The sequence below is a fragment of the Furipterus horrens genome, unplaced genomic scaffold (assembly GCF_987537825.1).
Source record: "Furipterus horrens unplaced genomic scaffold, mFurHor1.1.pri manual_scaffold_8, whole genome shotgun sequence".
In the NCBI taxonomy this organism is placed as follows: Eukaryota; Metazoa; Chordata; class Mammalia; order Chiroptera; family Furipteridae; genus Furipterus; species Furipterus horrens.
In genome coordinates this window covers 28,686,542-28,705,959 of record NW_028327178.1, presented here as the reverse complement: position 1 = coordinate 28,705,959, position 19,418 = coordinate 28,686,542, and the positions used below count along the sequence as shown (strand labels likewise).

At 39.8% G+C, this 19,418-nt stretch overlaps 1 protein-coding gene across 2 annotated transcripts in view; it reads left to right on the top strand.

Annotated features, from left to right (window-relative positions):
- The window catches only part of MAPRE2 (microtubule associated protein RP/EB family member 2), a 146,104-nt gene that overhangs the window by 773 nt on the left and 125,913 nt on the right, over positions 1-19,418 (top strand). The window contains exon 1 of one of the 2 annotated variants that reach the window (XM_090285662.1): positions 702-879. The exons of the other annotated variant lie outside the window; for it this stretch is intronic. Coding sequence (XP_090141788.1) covers positions 856-879 — 24 coding nt within the window. The 5' untranslated portion in view covers positions 702-855. Of the gene's footprint in view, positions 1-701; positions 880-19,418 lie in introns of those variants that run through there. 2 annotated transcript variants of the gene reach the window in all.

Here is a 19,418-nt window from a genome sequence, read left to right as displayed (position 1 = left end):
CCAAATGGTTCTTGTGCAGGGAGCAACCTGCGAGCTGGGCGAGGGCTGCTCAGCGACTGCCCACTCTGCTTCCATGGGAAATTCTTCAGTCTTCCCTTAGAAGGGCTGTGCCGAGACCAGAAACCCCACAAAGGGCCGGAAGAGGGGTGGGCACGGAAAGACTGTCCCTTCTGAACCTGGAGCGCTCAGAAATGCAGACTTTCAAACCCCGAAAGAGCCAGTAGATTTGGTCACCCCTGAGTCACTCTGCCAGTCCCATGCCAAGGGCTAGCCACCGTAGAGGGCAAAGCTGTAACCTCGGAGGAAGGGGTGCTGAAGCTGTTTGATCAGGAGGAGCCTTTGTCTTAACCCCCAGTCCCCTACTCCCAGTCCTCGCTGGGCCGGCAGCGCATGGTGTTATTAATATTCCGAACATTAGCCATTCCTTGATCTTCGCCAAAGCCAACACGCCTGTCTCCTCCCTGCGTGTTTTCTCCATCGCTGACTCACGTTCTCTTCTCTCTCCGGCCCCCCACCAACACCACCACCAAAAAGGGGGGGGGGGGGCGGGGAGGGAACGTGGTCCAGACTCGCTAGGCCAGAGGAGGTCACTAAAACGCACTATAGTGCAGCCACGTAAATTCAAGGGTTAAGCGTTCAAACCTGCACCCGCCTGCCCGCCCACGGGGAGACAGTAGAACTTTCTTGATTAGCATAGTATCTGCCCTGGGGCCGCGCAGCGAGGTGGTGGTTCTGGGTGCTGTCCCAGCCGAAGTGAAGTGTGCAGTCCCGTCTTGATTGAGGTTTGGCTGCAGCACCTACTCCTAATCTGAGAGGACCCAAGGCTTACAACTTTGCCGAACAAGACACTTTGGAATGAAACAGAACAGAGATCAAAAGGTAATGAAAAGAATAGCAACTTTTGCATTGCTTCTCTTGGACGCTAAATCTGTGTTTTTAGCAAGCAAATGGACACGGGTCCTTGCCTAGCCAGGGTCCCCACTGCTTTCTAACGCTCTTTTCTGTGGATCTAATTAGGATATCAGGAGCTATGGGTCAGTAGATCTCCAAGACAGGGGTTTGGGAGCCCACCAAGTGGTCATTAGATAAGCTTAACTGGTAGGTTTCTCTTGCGTGGGAAGAACGCTGCTTCTCCAAAGCAAAGGTTCCCAATCTTTGTTGCCAATTAGAAGCACCTGGACCTTTGAAAACTGCTGATGCCCATCTGTCCTCCCAATCCAGTTAAATCAGACAGTTTGCAGATGAGAGCCAGGCATCAGTACTTTATTTTAATCTCTGGGGGATTCCATTGTGCAGCAGAGTTTGAGAATCACTGATGCAGATGAAGAATTCAGTGACCAGCATTTGCGGGCGTTGCAAGACAAGATGCCAGTTTAACTACTTGGGTGGGTGGGGGTATAGACGCTGAAACTAGGGTGGGGACTGTCATTCCTTAGCTGTGCTGGCAGTTGACACCTGCCACATCGTTTCTCACCCTCTCAGCCTAGGATCTGGTTTTTAGTGGAAAGACTGAAGTTCACTGTCAGTGCCTGGTTGCTGCACGGTTGTTAAGGTCGTTAGGGAGACCAGTAGGAACTTCAATTCCTGTGAAGACTCACGTGTAGCAGGCATTGAGGAAACCCAGCAGAAACTAACTCGGAGCAGTCTGGTGAGTCAGCAGTAGGCTGCACTCCAAGGCGGAGCCCGGGAGTAGGAAGTAATTACATGGAGTAGCTTATTGACACGCACTAACCCCGCCACTCCTTTGAAAACACATTTGAATATCTAATCGGGATCTGTTGGCTAGTAGGAGCCTCTCCCTTTTCCAGCTCCCATTCTACCTGCTTCAAATAATGTTCTCTCTCGTTAGGAGGGGAAACACAAAGTCAACTAACTAGACATCTTGTAATTTCTTTGGTGTTGAGGCATATTTTTAAAAAACTGTTGGAAAAGTATGAACTAGTTAGGGTAATTTCAATTGTGTGAAGGAGAGAGGATGAATTTGCAATCCGTAAATTTTTAATACAAATAATGTTTGATTACACATTCAAAGGTGGATTAAAGGATCTATTTAAATAGAAGTGGTTATACCTAACATTTTAAATTAAATTTTATGTTTGCTATTAATCGAAGGTTTCCTGCTTTAAAAAAAAGAAAAATCTCCTCAGGATCAGCCTGAATAAGATGACCTAGTTAAAGATATAAACAAAGTGTATTAAATAACTTATTTTTCTTATCTCTTACTAGTACTTTTAGTTTTTATACATCTCCTTTCCTCGTTATTTTTTATACCACCATGACTCTACCATTGCCTAAACTGTTTCTTCCCCATTCTCAGGTTCTTAAGGAGGAGCACCAGTGCCTGGCAAACTTGCAATATTGTCAGCTATTGAACTTTGAACCTCTCCTAGCACGTATTTACCTTGCTTCATGTTCTGTTGTCTCTTAGGGGCCCTTATGTCTGCAACCCCACAGCACAGAACACAGGGTCTTTTATGTTATAGATGCTGCTTATTTGTTCTGAACATTATCAGAAGGTGGAGTGAACATTTGTAAGCAAAGCACACTAAGTACATTCAGTTTTATTTTCCAAGACAGACATTCTGAATATGTAGGAGCCAAGGTTCTGTTACAATTCTTCTTTTCCCTCCAGAGTTCAGCTTTTTATTGAATGTGTTACAAAGGAGGTTTAGTCAAAAAGACCAAAGCCTATGTGATCATCAGATTCCTCAAATTCTTCCTTTGCTTCCACTTTCTTCTCCTCAGCTGGGCAGCAGTGGTGGAGGGGGCAGGACCTCCAGTGTAGCAGTAGCTGCTGGGGCAGATCCACCAGTCCCTACATTGCAATGAGGCTCCAGATGTTGACGTTGGCCAGAGCCTCTGCAAACAAGCCTGACCAGAATGGGTCAACATTTACAGCAGCTGCTTTCAGGAGGGCATTGATCTTATCCTCCGTCACCTTCATCAGTCACCTTCATCAGGATAAGGGCAGAGTAGATGCAGACGGAGGCCATGGTGTGGGGGAATGCTGGGCAAGCACTGCCAGGAGGGGTGCTAGTCGCTGGATGAAGGGAGGGCCTCACCCCAGCATGGCCTCAGTGCCCCCACCAAATTCCAGGCACCTTAGTAGCAGCTGGGGAAATCCTATTACAGTACTTAAAGGGTATGAAATGGCAGCTCCTTTGTTCACTTACATTTTTACCCAAAACACTTTAGCATTCTGAGCATAACTAACAATTCTTATAATACTTATATCACAAACATTCACTCTGTACCCATTATTGTGGGAAAAACACATATCCAACCATGTGGATGCCTAAAGGAATTCATTAAGCTAGGAGAATTATTTCAGAGTAGGACAAATAGTGAGTTAATAGTTAAACAACTTTTATTGTCATCTGCCTACTGCTTTCATTAAGATAGCACAAGTACATTTAACTAGCCAGCATATTTTAAAGTGGGAAGTTGGATGTATTTTTTTTACATATACCACCAAAATAAATGTTAAGAAGAATTTCCCAAGGCAAAAGTTATATAAGTGCACTCATTTTCACTTCTGTGTAGCTTAGAAAAAGGACTGCGTGTTCACTTCTGAAATTCCAACCACTTTTTGGGGAGGTGTAAGATACTGAAAGGCTAAAAAAATATAGACTAGAAAAATGGAACTAATTCAGATGCATCAGAAACTGTTCCTCAGAGGATGGTATGTACCCAGCTCTATAATGTTTACAAGTAGGACAAAAGGGATAAAGTAGGAAAAACGGGTCTCAAGCCCAACTTTAGAAGCTCTAAGGTTTTGAGAACCAATGAGAACTGCCCAGTCTTATTACCTTAATTTTATCTTAATTGATCTTCCAAAGTGGCAATCCCAAGGCAAGAAACCTGGGGTACTAATTCCTTTTCCAGTGTCTATTACATCATACTGCTTGTTTCTTGAATAGGTTTTGATGTAATCTTGCCTGGAAGCTTTCGTGAGACAAGCTCAGTTCTAATTATCTCCTCCCTCCTTTAAATAGGAGCGACTATTCACCAGTGTCATGCTCTCCCTGACTTTCATCTTAAATAACCTTTGGACTAGGCCAACCCCAAACACTCTGAGCCAGGGTTAGCTTCATATCTAGATAATCAAAGTAAGTTTTAAAAATCTTTGCCCAAGTCATAAGTAGCAAAGCTTTCTTTAGGGCCCTTAAAGGTTAGTTCCACCAGCCAATGAAAGTTTAAGTGCCCTGTCCAGCATCCTTACTAAGTGGTCCCCTGACATAACATTTCCATGTCTCCTTCGGGGCACATTCCATCTGTGGAAGGCTCTCTGCAGTATCCACCTATTGGAGAGCATAGAGATTAAATCCAGCTTTCTTACATATTCCATCCTAAACATTTAAAGGGAATTTATTCTCTTCAATCAGAAAAAAATCTGGCTATAGTAGTTCAAATCTGTTCATTGCATGAAATTTCTGCTCCAAATTTGGACCCATAAATTTCCAGAGAAGTATTGTGGTTTGTTATAACAGATCTTTATAGAATAGAATCATTGGGAAAGTTGCTCCCAATAAACCTAATCTAATAATCTACACAGTTCAAAATTGACTACTGACAAACCTGATACAATGACATTATGCTTGGGTTGACTTGAAGCCCGTGGCTCCAACTGGTTTGTGAATAAGCAAACTGTGGCCTCCTTTCTGTTTTTGTATGGCCCATGGACTAGAATTGGTTTTTATATATATGTAATTGTCAAAAACATATCAAAAGAAAAAAGCTATTTGGGGCCCCTGAAAATTACATGAAATCCAAATTTCGGTGTACAAAATAGAATTGATTGGATATAGCTATACTTACTTGCTTACATCTTGTCCAGGTCTGCCTTTGCGCTCCATCAGCTGGGTGGACTGTTGCACCGAAGACCATATGTGCCACAGAGCTTAAAATATTGATTGAATATTTACAGGCAAGATTTGGAGACCCTTGATTTACTCCATTTCAACATACTTCAGTTTTGAATGAGAATTTACTCACTTAAAGCCTTAGTCTTCTTTCAGTTTTTTCCTGCTGTAGAGAAAGTGGGAAAATTGTTTTCAAACTCATCACTAAAGATAGTTCAGTTTCATTATCCCCCTTTTATGTGTATTTACTTTGCAAAAGCAGTATCTTTATAAATAATATGTGAATAAATTTTAGTGATATAGTTCATCGTAAAACTTCTGTACCTAAGCAAGCCCAAGTAATGCAATACTAACTTATACTAAGCTCTGTCACCGTTTCCAGAACTTTAGAAAATGGGGTAACACACTCTTGCCAACAAGACCAGGGTGATACTTGCCTTAACTCTTTAACGGTAGCAACTTCCTTTTTCTACAACCTGTGAGGGCATTTGTATGCTTGTTTGTTTTAGTATAGGAAGGCATAATTTAAGGATTTATTCAGATTTAGAAAATTTTCATTGACTGCTACTTCATACTGCTTCCTTTGGAAATATCATTACTCTTCTAAAGTATATATTTAAGGTAAATTGCTTGATACTTTTAAAGGTAGTGATCATTAAATAAGTAGATATACATATAGTCACTTATATTACTAAAGGCTGACATTATGCCATGGACAATTTAGTTTGAAATTTTCAAATTTAAAAATAGATCAGATTCTGGTCTTTAAATTATTTGCCTTCTGCTCTAGGATGGACAGATTGCTATTAAGATTCTAAAAAGAATATTTGAAAAAACAATAACTACATCCATAGGAACCTGTCTTCAGAGTTTTTTCTTTTTGTTTTTGTTTTTTTTTTTCTCTAAGGGTTGCCTTTCATAAAATTTCCTTCAGTTAAGAGGACTTCCTCTTTTTCATTACTTGTTGATGCAAATGCATTTCACTTAGATTAACAGAGCGACTTTAAGGATTATATACAGCCCTTGATCCCTTCCAGAATCAGTACACCTGCAATTTAAAAACCAAAAAATAAAAGAGCAGTTCCTTTTTCACTAAATCAAACAATACACTATAAATACTGTAACAAAGTTTGAGGTATTTGAGATCAGCTAAATCATTTCTGAAGACAAAAAAATAAAGTAAGTGTGTTTAATCCCATTCTCAGACTGCTTTTGGAAGGGCATGTAGATAAGTTACCCCCAAGGTAACTTAGCCCAGTAGTGTTCCTAAAGGAGGAGGGGGCACAACTGGAAAGAGATTGTATAACTCCTTTGCTGACTGGGTAAGGAACCAGTTAAAGAGAAATTACCATAATTTAGATTTCACATTCTTACTAAATATATTTTAATACAGCTTATGCAGTACATACGAATATCATTTGTAGTTCTCTCCACAGTAGTTTCTATATTAGGAACTAATTGGACTTACTACATTTTCACCAGACTAGGGAATTCATAGTTGTCAGTTGCTTAAGCAGGGACAAATCTTGGTTCTAACTTAGAATTAATTATAAACACCATGGCAGAAATGACTGCTGGTATTTGAAATTGGTGGGAAAAGGGGAAAGAAGCAAGAAAAGGCAGCTGGAAAATGAGACAATTCATTTTAGCTTTGCTAAAGTATATGAAACTTTTTATTGGATGTATAAATACAAGTGAAGTCAGAGCATTAGATTCTACCCTCTTTAAAGGCTAGTCAAGGCTGCTTTCCACAAACCGGTAAGAAAGAGGTAAGAGGGTGCCTGCAACCAACTCGCACTTTACTTTCTTCTTTGAAAGATAATCTTAAATCCAATCAACTTGCCAAAATTTGATCTACTAATAAGAACCTTTAATGAGTCTAACTGAGAAACCACAGTCTCCATTACCCCACTACGCTTCTTCAGCCCTACAAAGTGGAACGAGAGGGAGGGAGAAAAAAACCTTTCTGCTTTGCCCCACCTGGTCCTTCCTGGGAAAGGAAGCTGTTGGTATAAGACTCTTATTAGCTCTACTTCCGGCTTGGCGTCTATCATGACTTTTTTTTTAAGTGTGGTCGTCTGGGCACAACTCTCCCAAAAGGAGTCTCCACAAATCAACAGCGGTAATAACCAAGCACTCTGTGTGGTATTGGCAAATCCAGAAAATAATTCTCCGTGCAACTGGAATGGTTCGATAACACACTCAGGGGCCTCCGCCCTAGTGCCTGCCCTTTCAGTACTTCACGTTCAGTTAGAATTTGGGGTCTAGGATTGCCAGATAAAATAGACATCAGCTAAATCTTAATTTTAAAACTCAGTGTTTTTTTTGTTTTGTTTTGTTTTTTAGTATAAGTATGTCCCATATACCTCATGCGACAGACTCATTCTGAAAAGTTAATCTTTTTAACCTGAATTTAATCTGGCTTAATCTTTAAGTCTGAATTTCAAATAAACAAGGTGTTTTTTTTTTTAAGTATAATTATGTCCCATATATTTAATGGGACATACTCATACTAAAAACTTCTAATCTTTTCTCATGTTTAACTGGGCATTGCATTATTTTGGTTGTTAGTTGAGTTTTCTTGTCATTTTCTCCCTTTGTTTTTGCTAAGTTTTGTAAACCTACTCTTTTTTATTATCTCATAATAAATTGTAAAATATCTTATCTGAGACTAAATCTCTGAAATAATAAATTAAAAAGTCTGAGCTGCCTTCACCTATTAAAGAAAGCCATAACTTGAAGTTGGCACAATTTGCTTAATTAAGATAGTAAATAAAAAATAAAACCAGATCTAGGAAATTAGCAAATTTTGAAAATTTCCTAAGATGTTTTCAGGTATGTTCTAGCCTTTCAAGACTTTTTAATATAATAGATATGTCAACCTAAGAAATGTCCAAACCTGTAAGAATTTTTATGAGTTTATTTGAGCCAAGCTGACGACAATTGCCGGGAAGTAAAATCTCAAAAGATTGAGAAAATGCTCAGGAAAATGGAAGTTTTACCACTTCTTTTATACATCAAAATCATAAGGAGGTGTAAATGAAATGCATTAATGATAGATTAGGGAGGTAGAAAAAAGCTAACTGGGAAAATCTCTGGGATTGGATTAAAAGTATAAAGAATAGACATAAAATTCTTTTACATAGACAGGTATAAATAGGATAATCAACAGTTAATAATTAACATGAAAATAAATAACAATGAGGGGATTTGTGGTCTCTTGCTCTGGTGTGGTGGTTGTGCGTTGAGGGGTCTAGAATAAAGAAATTGCGTTGATATTCCAAAGGTATATTATCAGGTATGTTAGATGCAGAAAGACCGCAGACAGGCTCAGTTAAGGTGAAGACTGAGCTTTTGTTAGGGGAAAATACCGCCCCAGGACATGACTACCCATCTTGAACTGTTTTTAGTTAGGAAGTTTTCATTTCATACCACCCTATGTGGTTACTTCGGGTCTCTGAATTGGTAAGGCCCACCATGCAGGCCTCCCCTGAGCTTGTCAGGTTTAGCATGTGGCCGATTTTTCTTCCACAGATAACTCAGTAGGTAAACAGCTTATGTGAAGCAACTTGAGATACTCATCAACTAGGTGGATGTTGCTAATCCACCTAGTTGATGGGCAATGCCACTGAGGTTCCATCCCACATGACTCCAATGATGCCTGGTTAGTCCATTGTGGTCCCAGGACCTGCAGAATTAGCACCACCTTTGAGTGACATAAAATCAGAATTCCATGCTGCACCCCAGAACTTCTCAATCACAATCTTCACTTGAACAAGATGCAAAGGTGATTCATATGTACATTAAAGTTTGAGAAGCCCTGAACTAAAAGATTTGGTTTCTCACACAGAAAATGGTCTTTTTGTTTAATACCATGTTCAAATAATCTTTAATAAACTCTCCTTTAACACCTACGAAGGAATAGTTTCTTTTGATCAGATATCTTCAAGGTATAAAATTATTGTTTCTTATTCCTAAGAAAATCCTAAATGACCATTTCTAATGTAACAAAATTTTAAAAATGTAAATTTGAAAATGACTCTCATAAAAACTAACTTGACAGCCTATTATAAATAAGAATCTGCACTGCCCTTGATTAATAGCCTACAAATTAGGTGGCAACATACTTCTTGGCCCTGAAATCAACAAGTCTCTTTCATACTTCTTTATTTCATGTTGTAACTTACACAAGAGTATTCATATGCCAATACCACACATTCATATATTTGAGTCCCTAGGTTCCTCTAGAACTGAACAAAGGGCATGCATTTGAGCCAATGGAAAATTCCAGTATACTCTTGTGAAATTCTAAGTTTTATAAAGTCATTTTAAAAAGTTCCATAGATTTAAATTCCTTTTGAGTTTAAAAAGCAAAAACAAAACTTCTTTATGCCAGCCTGTCTTGTTTTTGTTGTTGTTGTTGTTGTTTGTTTGTTTTTTAAGAAGTTAGAGTGTTGTATCATAGAAGGAATTCTGGAATTGGAGTGAGAACGTCTGAAGGCCTGATATTTAAAACTAGTTCTGCTGCCGACTGGTTGGGTGACTTAAACATCCTCCACCAACATCCCTCCAACCGAGTTTCCTCATCTGTCAGATGGAGACAATGGATTCTGGCACTGTCTCACCAGATTCCTGTAAGAATCAAAGTTGGTAATGTGTGTGGGGGTCTTCATGATGACTATTATGTACAGTGATGATTTGCCTAGTGATCAGCTTTAGATAGGGCTGGCAGTTGACTAAATATTATAGGATGTGGTTTCCTGCAGCCTGCCTAATTTAGAAGAAAAGTTCCAGCTATGGAACCACAGAGAAGATGTCTTATCAACATCTAGCTGGTGCTGTATGTCCAAGGCTACCACAACATTCCCTTCTGTTCCTAAGAAATGTAATGTTCTCCTGTCTGGGAACAGAGACTTGCTCCAGGACACCAACCAATGAATTCCTCATCAGGATGCCACTCACTGCTCTTTGAAGTCAAAAGATGCAAGGGTTTGTTTGTTTGTTTGTTTGTCTGTCTGCCATAATTCTACACAATTCCTCCTGCACTTTTCCCAAGGAAAAATCACTAATGGATTACATGCTTCTAAATTTTCAACTCTATAAAGTTACTCCAATGATGCCTTGGATATAAAATATTACTCCTTCAGTTATTCCATTGACAACATGTTTTCATGTAGCCATCATAACCACATCATTACATAATTGTTATAATACATTATTAGGTAGTGTTGTATCTTATGCAATCAAATAATCCCAAATTGGAAGAAGCTGCCTGGCCATTTTGGTAAAAGACAGCTCAGAGCAGAGAATTCCCCCCACCAGAACATGGAGGAGAAACTTATCGATGTTTTTGTTGTTGTTTTAATAGATACAACATGAATTCATTAGTGAGAGTCTGAATAAGATGAGGTTGGGGCCTGAGAGGACACATTGCTAATCTTACCACCTTCACACAATGATTGCAAAAACTATTTTCATTTTTGTGTGAAGCTCTTACTGTCTGTATTCACATTTAATAATTTTCCCATAAAAATTTTTCTTAGTATGTTGAATTCTGTTTCCCATACCCAACATAATGTTTCTATTGGGTTGGCCAAAAAGTTCGTTTAGTTTTTTCCATGCAGTGGCTCTAGTAGTACTTCGTTGTCTTCAACTTCATTCGAAACAATTTTGTTAGATTGTATTGTGACAGCTGTCATATCAGCATACATTTTTTAAAAAGCTTATCAAAATTGGTGAGTTTTTGTGCAGCCATTTTAATATTGAGATTGGAAGAAAATAAGCAACATTTCTGGTGTACTGTATTCCCTGACTTATCACGGGTATTACGTTCTAGAACCCACCCCTACCCCCCACGATAGGTGAAAATCCGCGAAGTAGGAACCTTACATTTATTTTAGTATTTATATATATTTTAAGGCTTTATAAACCCTTCCCGCACACTTATAAACCGTTCCCAGTCCCTTATTAACCTTTCCCACTCCCTTATTAACCTTTTCCACACTTTTATAAACACTACTTGTGTTCTTAAACATATTCTACACTCTTGAACGTACGTAACTTTAACAACATACGTCTACAGTACCGCAAAATCCCGTGATATAGCGAAAAATCCGCGATAAATAATTAAATATATTTTTAAAAATCCCACGATACAGTGAGGCCACGATAAGTGAACCGTGATATAGAGAGGGACTACTGAAAAATGTGGGCTTTGGCTGGTGTGGCTCAGTGGATTGAGCACTGGCCTGCAAATCAAAGGGTTGCCGGTTTGATTCCCAGTTAGGGCACATACCTGAGTTGCAGGCCAAGTCCCTAGTTGGGGGTCGCACAAGAGGCAATCACATATTGATTTTTCCCTCTCTTTCTCCCTCCCTTCCCCTCTCTTGAAAAATAAATAAATAAAATCTTTAAAAAACAAAAATGAAAAATATGTCTTTTATTTTATGCAAAAAACTAAACGGACCCAATACCTTCAGTGTCTTTGCACATTCTTCTGCCTGGGATGTCTTTGCCTGGTAAATTTAAGCTCAGCCTTTGTCTTATCTCAGGTGTTAATTCCTGTAGGTCCTTGCTGCTCAAACTGTCTCAAACTGTCTCCATGGACCAGTAGCATCAGCCTCCCAGGGAGCATCTTACAAAAGCCCCAGCTCCACCCCAGACATTCTCAATCAGAATCTGTACTTTCATTAGGTCCACAGGTGTCCATTGTTATGGGTTAACATTTGAGAAGCATTGTTCTGGAAATCCTTCATTGACTCCCTAATCATTGCCTCCCCACACCTCCCTCTGGCCCACCCATTCAGAATCCCTTAGGAGGCTGATGATGTTTTGCCTTTAATTCCCCACACGTGGGCCCCCCCAGCACATAAATTGGTTGGAGATGGGGATGGACTTTGTCATTTCCACATCCCTCGGCCCTAGCACTGTGCTTGACCTGTTAAGAGTTTGCTTTTCAGAATTGTTTCATTATTTTCCGACCCCACTGCTTTGTAGGTGAAGACATACAGATGACAGTTTACTTACGCGCCGGGAAGTGGGGTTCTAAGGTAGGGAGGGCTCTCTTCGTCATTGGTCTACAGTTTTCTTTTGTTGCAGATTTCAGTACCTCAAACACGGGGCGGGGGCGCTGCTTTTTCTCTGCAAATAATTTCTGAAAGTCCACTGCGGGAACTTTGTCCCTTTTGCTTGAAATGTTAATATCTGTTAAACACCAATATCCCCAGGAGGAATTGCATGTTTCACTTGATGTAAAAGTTGAGCAGCAGGCAGGTTTTGGTAAACATTTGGGGGACGCGTAGAGGTAATGGTGAGATGCTGCAAAACAACTTTGGACAGATGTTACCATATTTTTTATATTGAATCATGCCATAGGCCACTTATCCATCCAAAAAAAAAAAAAAAATCTCATTTCTTACCTATAAAATATCAGGATGGGACTCCCCCACCCCCACCCCAACCTGCCTTTCATCCAGCCCTGTGTTCAAAACAAACCACTGACACCCAGGGATTCCCCACCCCACCCCCAGATATTTGTTTTGAAATTGTAGACAAAGTGCACTGATGTTTACTCCTATACTGATGTTTCTAAACACGTTAAAACTAAACAACAGCTGGACTCTGAGGAGCTTCCAGTGTGTTCAGGAACCACTTGGTCTTTTCTTTGTGGAAGGAATATGTAGTGAACTCGGGAATGGAGAAGCGGATGGACAAGAGGAGAAGGGAGGCTCAGCCAGAGGCTGATGTTTTGAAGCAGCAGGAGATGGATGAGGGCTTTGAAATCAAAATGTACCCAGAAACAAGACCCTTGTGTCCTGCAGGGCAGTTGTTTGTCTTATGCAAAGGGAGCTAGAGGCTCCTGGTACTGCTTACCAGCAGCAGCTCTCACAATTAGCCACACAGACCGCAAGGAGTACAATTATCGTCAAGAATGTGTGGCTTTCCTCCCTTTCCTGTCTTGCTCCTCACCAAAGACACCAGCTCCAGTGGAATTATGACTCTGAGTTAGTCAGGTTTATCTCTTGTGGAAGCGTGTCTTAGGTTGTCTTTCTGTCCTAAACTGCTTATCCGAGCGTCTGTGGTGATGCTATTCAGGGTAATTTGCCCAGACCTGGGACCTTGGGCGCGGTTTTGTATGTCAGTTGACACCTTCAGAGTGTACCTGGTTGAGCAATCTGACACAGGGGAGCGTGCGGGATGGGTAGAACAATTGCTGTGCTCTAGAATCAAGCCTGAATCCATTGAGTCATATTTTCCCCTGGGGCTTGTGGCCCATCCCAGGGGAGATTTTTAACAACATACTCTCTTGTGAGGCTTAATGGTGTTTTAAGGGTTGCTCTTGGAATCTGAAAACCATGTGCATTTTTGGGTTTTTTTTTTTTCCCCACATTTGAGAGGTTTGCTTCAAATGTTAAATACTAACCTTGGGCTTTTTTACTACTCTGCTAATTTTGTGTGACTTTTGTGGAGAGACTTACAGCTTTCGATTTCTCTGAGAAAAACTATGCAAATATTTGTTACTAATGATCATGAGTAGGAGCTCTAGAGATTAAAAAATTAAAGAGCAAGTTAAAATTATTCCAGGTATAAAGAGTTAGAGAAACAATAGTCAAAGAAAAAGCAACATCTACCAAAATATTCAAAAGTAAAATAAGCATTAGTTAAGACAAAGTCTGTCTCTAACTACCCCCCTTATTTTAACAATGATTTTCTCTTAAAATCTCTACAAGTTGGGCACAACATCACTCTTCTTGTTCTTATTTTATCAGTTTAAACTGAGTATCCAGGGACCTGGCTCTCATCCCAGCTTGGCTTAAAGTGCACTCCAACACACCTCATTCACCTGTGGCCTCTAGCCTCATTAATAAAGAGCATATCTTATCTTCACCTATCCTTTCCCCACAGGTTATCTGAGTACTCTGAAAGGTGATTGTTAATCCATCTTTCTTAGAATAAAATATAATAGAAAATGTCATGGGAACTATATTTTTCTTTGGAGAATCCATAAATTTTTCAAAACAGGAGGAAAATATAGTTTTGATAGTCCATTAGAATTACTTAGCTAAATTGGAATAGGAAGAGTAGTGATAAAATTCCACTTCCCATGTGGAGAATGCTGTTGTAACTCCTCATAATATGAAAGTAGTGTGATTTCTAGCAGAACAGACACGTTTTTAAAAAGCATTTACTCAGAAAGCCTCCTGAGCTTACTTTTCCCTGGGGAGGTTGTGAGTGGCAGGTCATCTCTCAGTCAATGGGCCTGGGCTGAGATATAACGAGGCACCTTGTCCTGTTGGATAAGGGAAGACATGGAGAAGGCAGAACTACTAACCCCATCAAGCGTGAGTTGTGTTGCGCTGCCCCTGACACAGGCAGAGACAAGAAGGCCTGCATCCCGTGGTTTCATGTAGCTACACTGTTACTGACAAACCAACGTGGATGGCACCAGAGCGTGCAAGGACAAGAAGAAAAGATAGGTTTAAAACACAGGAATTGCACAATGGATACTCATCTTTTGAGGGAGGTCAAAGGAACCCTCTGGTCACTGTCAGTCTTACTTAGATCTTACATGTTACCCTGTCCACATTTTAAATGTTTCTGTCACTTCTTTGGATGGTCAAAGGAGTAACAAACTATAAAGACAGGACAAATGTAAAGCATGGTTTGCGCAATGACCCAAACACTAAATCTGAGCCCTGGACTCTGAAAGGGAATCTGACACCGCTCGCTCTGTGCTGCTTTCCTGACGCATGGACATTCTGCTACAGTTTCACTGTCCATCACCCTTGAAGGAAGAGAGCCATTCCTCTATTCCAATTGCTTTATAGTCAAGGATATCTGATTAAAAAGAGGTGAAAATAATTATCAAACACTTCTCAGAATTGTAACGCACGGGGTATTTCTCATGTATGTAATTTGTCTCATATTTTTCCTTAGAATTTTACTTTTGTATATTTAGCGCTATGAATATTCTATTCTAGAACAGAAAGGGCAATCTATATGTACTATGGGAAGTAACAGATGGATAAAGGAGGATTCCAAGAAGGGGGGTGGTTAGGCTCAGCTTGAATGAAAGTACTGGATTTCCATTTAATTAAAGCTATCACATTAAATAGTTTCTGAAGATTATTTTATTTTTATAGAAGCCCAAATCACAGAACCATAACTTTATAACATCATTACTATTCTTAACATACACCACCAAAACCCCATTATCTGCCAGCTAAACTTTTTCAAAAGCCCTTCAATGCACAATATGGGTCATTTGGTAGTTTGCCTTTCTTAAGGAAAGAAGTGTTTTATATCATGCACAATACCCAAGATTCAGTGTTATTTGACCCCTTTACTTGCCAGATACTCTTTTGGTTTTGGTTTCCCTGGTGTGTGCTCAGCTCCATGCTTCCTGCCAGTCATGGCTCTAGTCCCCTCCTTTCCTCTGGAGGAGTTGAACTGGGCATCCTCCGGCCCCCACCCACTCTGCTGCCCCTGGGAAGGCCCTGAGCCCAACCCCCACCCTGATACCACTAATTGAGGAGGTGCTGGGGGAGGCGGGGCTCTCTGAAAGGCTCTTATCCAGTAAGATCACCCTAAGGATTAATAGCCTGTGACCTGTTAATGCTTACAAGCTGCTTTATTCCTAGAAAGCAGTGGGCCTCCCACACTAAAGAATGTGATACACAACTGGAGTGATTCCATATCTCTAAGTGGGGGGAGTTTGGAATTTAGGATACAGTTCATTCTGAAAATCCAAAGATGATAGCTAGTCAATTCGTGAGAGGAAAAACTGAGTTCAGGTCCCAACAGTGTTCTCTTGGAAAAGCTGGGAGCAGCTGGGAGGCAGCAATTCCCGTGTGTGGAGGATGCTTTCACCTTGTGTTGATCAGAAGCTAATTGGCTGGGTACATAGTGTTAAATAAAGAGAGAGCTCTCAACTTTTTCAGTGGCATGGCATGACTGCAATATTTTTACACCCCCTCTCCCCTTTTTTCATTCTGATATATCACTTATGTGCCTGTGGCTTTATGGTCGTGCAAAAGGCAGTATTGGGGGCAGGGCTAGAATTACTAGTTTAAAGAAAGAAGATTTGCGATTTCTAGAGGATGAGGGAAAATGAACTTTTGTAGAAATGAAGAATGTGCTTTGTTAAAGAAGAGTTCGACCACATGATGACTCTTATCCTAACAAAGCTATTTGGTCTTTTCAATGAAAAAGCCAACATGCCCTGAGAAAGCATCTGGCTTAAGGCTTCTTTTCTCTGAGGAGCTGGCTAGTTAGTGCTCAAAATGAGAAAAGTAAAAGTCAATGTGGTCTCTCCTAGCATGAAGGGAGCCTCTGCAAGGTCCTCTGTATGTGAGGTGATCAAGGTTATTCCCTCACTTAATGTGTGGCCCAGATTGGACTACTGAACACCTGCCTTGGTACCCACGAAAACCACCAAGGATGAAATTCTATTCCTGTGCAAATAATAAGACGTGGGAGTTTTGGAAATTTTTGGATAGCATAAATAGGAAGGTATGAGACATCATTTCTAAAATCCAAAGTTATCATATTGTTATTTAGAAGTCATTTCTGGTTTTGAGTGTGGATATTTGTATCAATATTTTGCATTTTAATGAAGAGTTGGGAAGGTAAGTGTAGGAGAAGGAATAACAGAAAATTTCCAGTAGGCGAACTTGGCCATCAGATTGTTGGAGTCGTTTCTCAATGCTAAAATCATAGGTGAGACTTTTCTTTTCTTTGGATCTGTGCAAGGTGGAGCAAATTTCTGACCCTATCTTGCCCACTGCCTTGGGGCTTTTGTTCTTTTTTGAAAAATAAAATGAAAGAAGGGAGTTAATCTTGTTCAATTCTAATTGCTGTCCAATCTCCTGACTTTTTTAAATTAAATTTTTCATTTTGAGACAATTGTACATTAACATGAGTCATAAGAAACAATACAGAGATATTTCATGTACCCTTGATTCAGTTACCCCTCCATGGTAACATCTTGAAAATCTATACTACCACATCAACCAGGATATTGACATCCCTACATGTTCAAGATTCAGAACATTTTCATCAGCACAAGAATCCCTCCTGTTGCCCTTTTACGGCCATACATGCCCTCCAGCCTTGACTCCCTCCTTACCCCCTGGCAACCACTAACCTAGGTTCCACTTCTATAGTTTTCTCATTTCAAGAATGTGAGATAAATGGAATCACACAGTTTATAACCTATGGGGTCAGCTTTTTACACTCAGCATAATTCTCTGGAAATTCACCCAGGTTTTTGTAAATATCAATAATTGTTTTGTTCTGTTTTTATTGCTGAGTAATAGTCCATGGTATGGATGGATGTACCACAGTTTGTTTAATTGTTAACCTGTCAACGGATATCTGGGTTGTCTCCAGTTTTTGATCACTATGAATAAATCTGCTATAAACATACATTTTAACTTCTCTGGAAAAATTCCTAGGGTACTAGATTAGTGGGCCGTAAGGTAGTTGCATGTTTAGTTTTTTTGTTGTTGTTTTGTTTCATTTTAGTCAGTGTTTCCCAGAGTAGCTGAACCATTATACATTCTCACAAGCAGTATATAAATGATCTCGTTCCTTTCATCCTCATCAGTACGTCATGTTGTCATTGTTTATTTTAGCCATTTTGTTAAGTTTTAGTCATAGCTTATTATGGTTTTTATTTTCTCTTACCTATTGGCTAATGATGTTAAATATCATTTGTGTGCTTATTTGCTATCTGTATGTTCTCCTCAGTTAAATGTCTCTTCGTGTATTTTGCCCATTTTCCAATTGTTTGGTTATTTTTACTGTTGAGTTTTGAGAGTTCTTAATTCTACATACTAGACCTTTGTCAAATAGGTAGTTTGCAACTATTTTCTCCTAATTTATACCTTATATTTACATCTACTTCACATGGACAAAGCTGATGAAATCCAATTTATCAATTTTCCCTTTTATGGATTGTGTTTTGGGGGTCAAGCCTAAGAACTCTTTGCCAGGTCCTAGATTCCAAAGGTTTTTCTCCTATTATTTTTTCTAAACATTTCATAGTCACTATATTTTACATTTATATAATAATTCATTTTGAGTCAGTCTTCATATAAAGTGTGAAACTCTTGGACAATAACTGCTCTACATCTGCCAAACACAACATAAAAACTGCCGCCTCCCCTGCCACACCCACTAGAGGGTACCCTAGACTTCCACCCTCGCAAGACTTTGTCTTATTGAGCAGCTACTATATCCTCAAGCCATAGCTCTCCAGGTATTGATGGCAAGGGCCTGGCTTTTCAGGAAGCATGGTGTGGATGAGAGAGAGCTCATGCTAGTCTGTCAGACTCTATCAGGATCTGGCTGCATGATATTGGGCAAACTGCTCCACTACTCTGAGCCTCCGTTTTTTCCTTTATAATAAGATGGCTTTGAGGATTAAATTAGATAAAATATGTAAAATGACTTCTGCAGGGGTGTCCAATAAATAATCTCATTCTTCTCGAAACAGATCCATTGCAGCTGCTCAAAAATTAGCAAGGAGTTGTTGTTAGATAACAGAAAAAGGCCAATTGTGCACCGCCAGCCCTGAATTTTCTAAGGTCTAATTATCTGGTTTATAGATAAACTAGGAACCGTATGTTTTTGCTTCCCAGCTTGGTGGCCAATGCTTCAACTAGTACCCTGCAGCTATGCTACTAGGGAAAGAGCACAAATGAAATATTTATTCTTTTCTTTCCTTTTTAATTCTCACCTGAGGACATTTTTTTTTTCCATTGCTTTTAGAGGGGAAGGGAGGGAGAGAGAGGGAGAAAAGGAGAAAGGAAGAAAGAAAGGGAGGGAGGGAGGAAGGAAAGGAGGGAGAGAAGAAGGAAGGGAGGGAGGGAGGGAGGGAAGGATGGAAGGAAGAAAGGCATCAGTGTGAGAGAGAAACATCGATTGGTTGCCTTCTCCTACATGCCAAAACCAGGGATTGAATCCACAACCTGGGTGTGTGCCCTGACCAAGAATCAAATCCGTGACCTTCAATAGACAGGTTGACATTCCAACCAACTGAGCCACACAAGCCAGAGCAACTTTATTCTGGTTCAGTTAATATTTCTAGAAGATGGGAAGACTTAGGAAAAGAAATTGACATGGATGGGGGACAGATTTTCTTTAAACCTGATTTTTTTTTAGTCTTATCGACTTCCATTAAATTATGGAAAAAATGTGAAATATCCATATAATTAAATTCTGCTATAAAACACATAAAGAAATAATGCCTGTTCTATCTGAAGAAAAAAATTGTCAGGTTACCAGGGTGCAGTTCTTGAAACCATTCACATTAAATTTTCTGATTTTTAAAGAGGCCAAATTTCACAAATTACTTTTGAGCTCCCTTGTTGAATAGTGTAACATTGAAAATTTAGCTATCACCTTTGCTTTTACTCTCTCAGCACTTGCCATTTTATTTGCATTGTTTTCTTTTACCATTTCCTCTTTTCCCCTATCAAAAAAAGTATAAAATGCCTCCTTCCTCACTTTCTTAAAATCTGTCTCCCAGTGACATTGCCAGAACAATGTCTG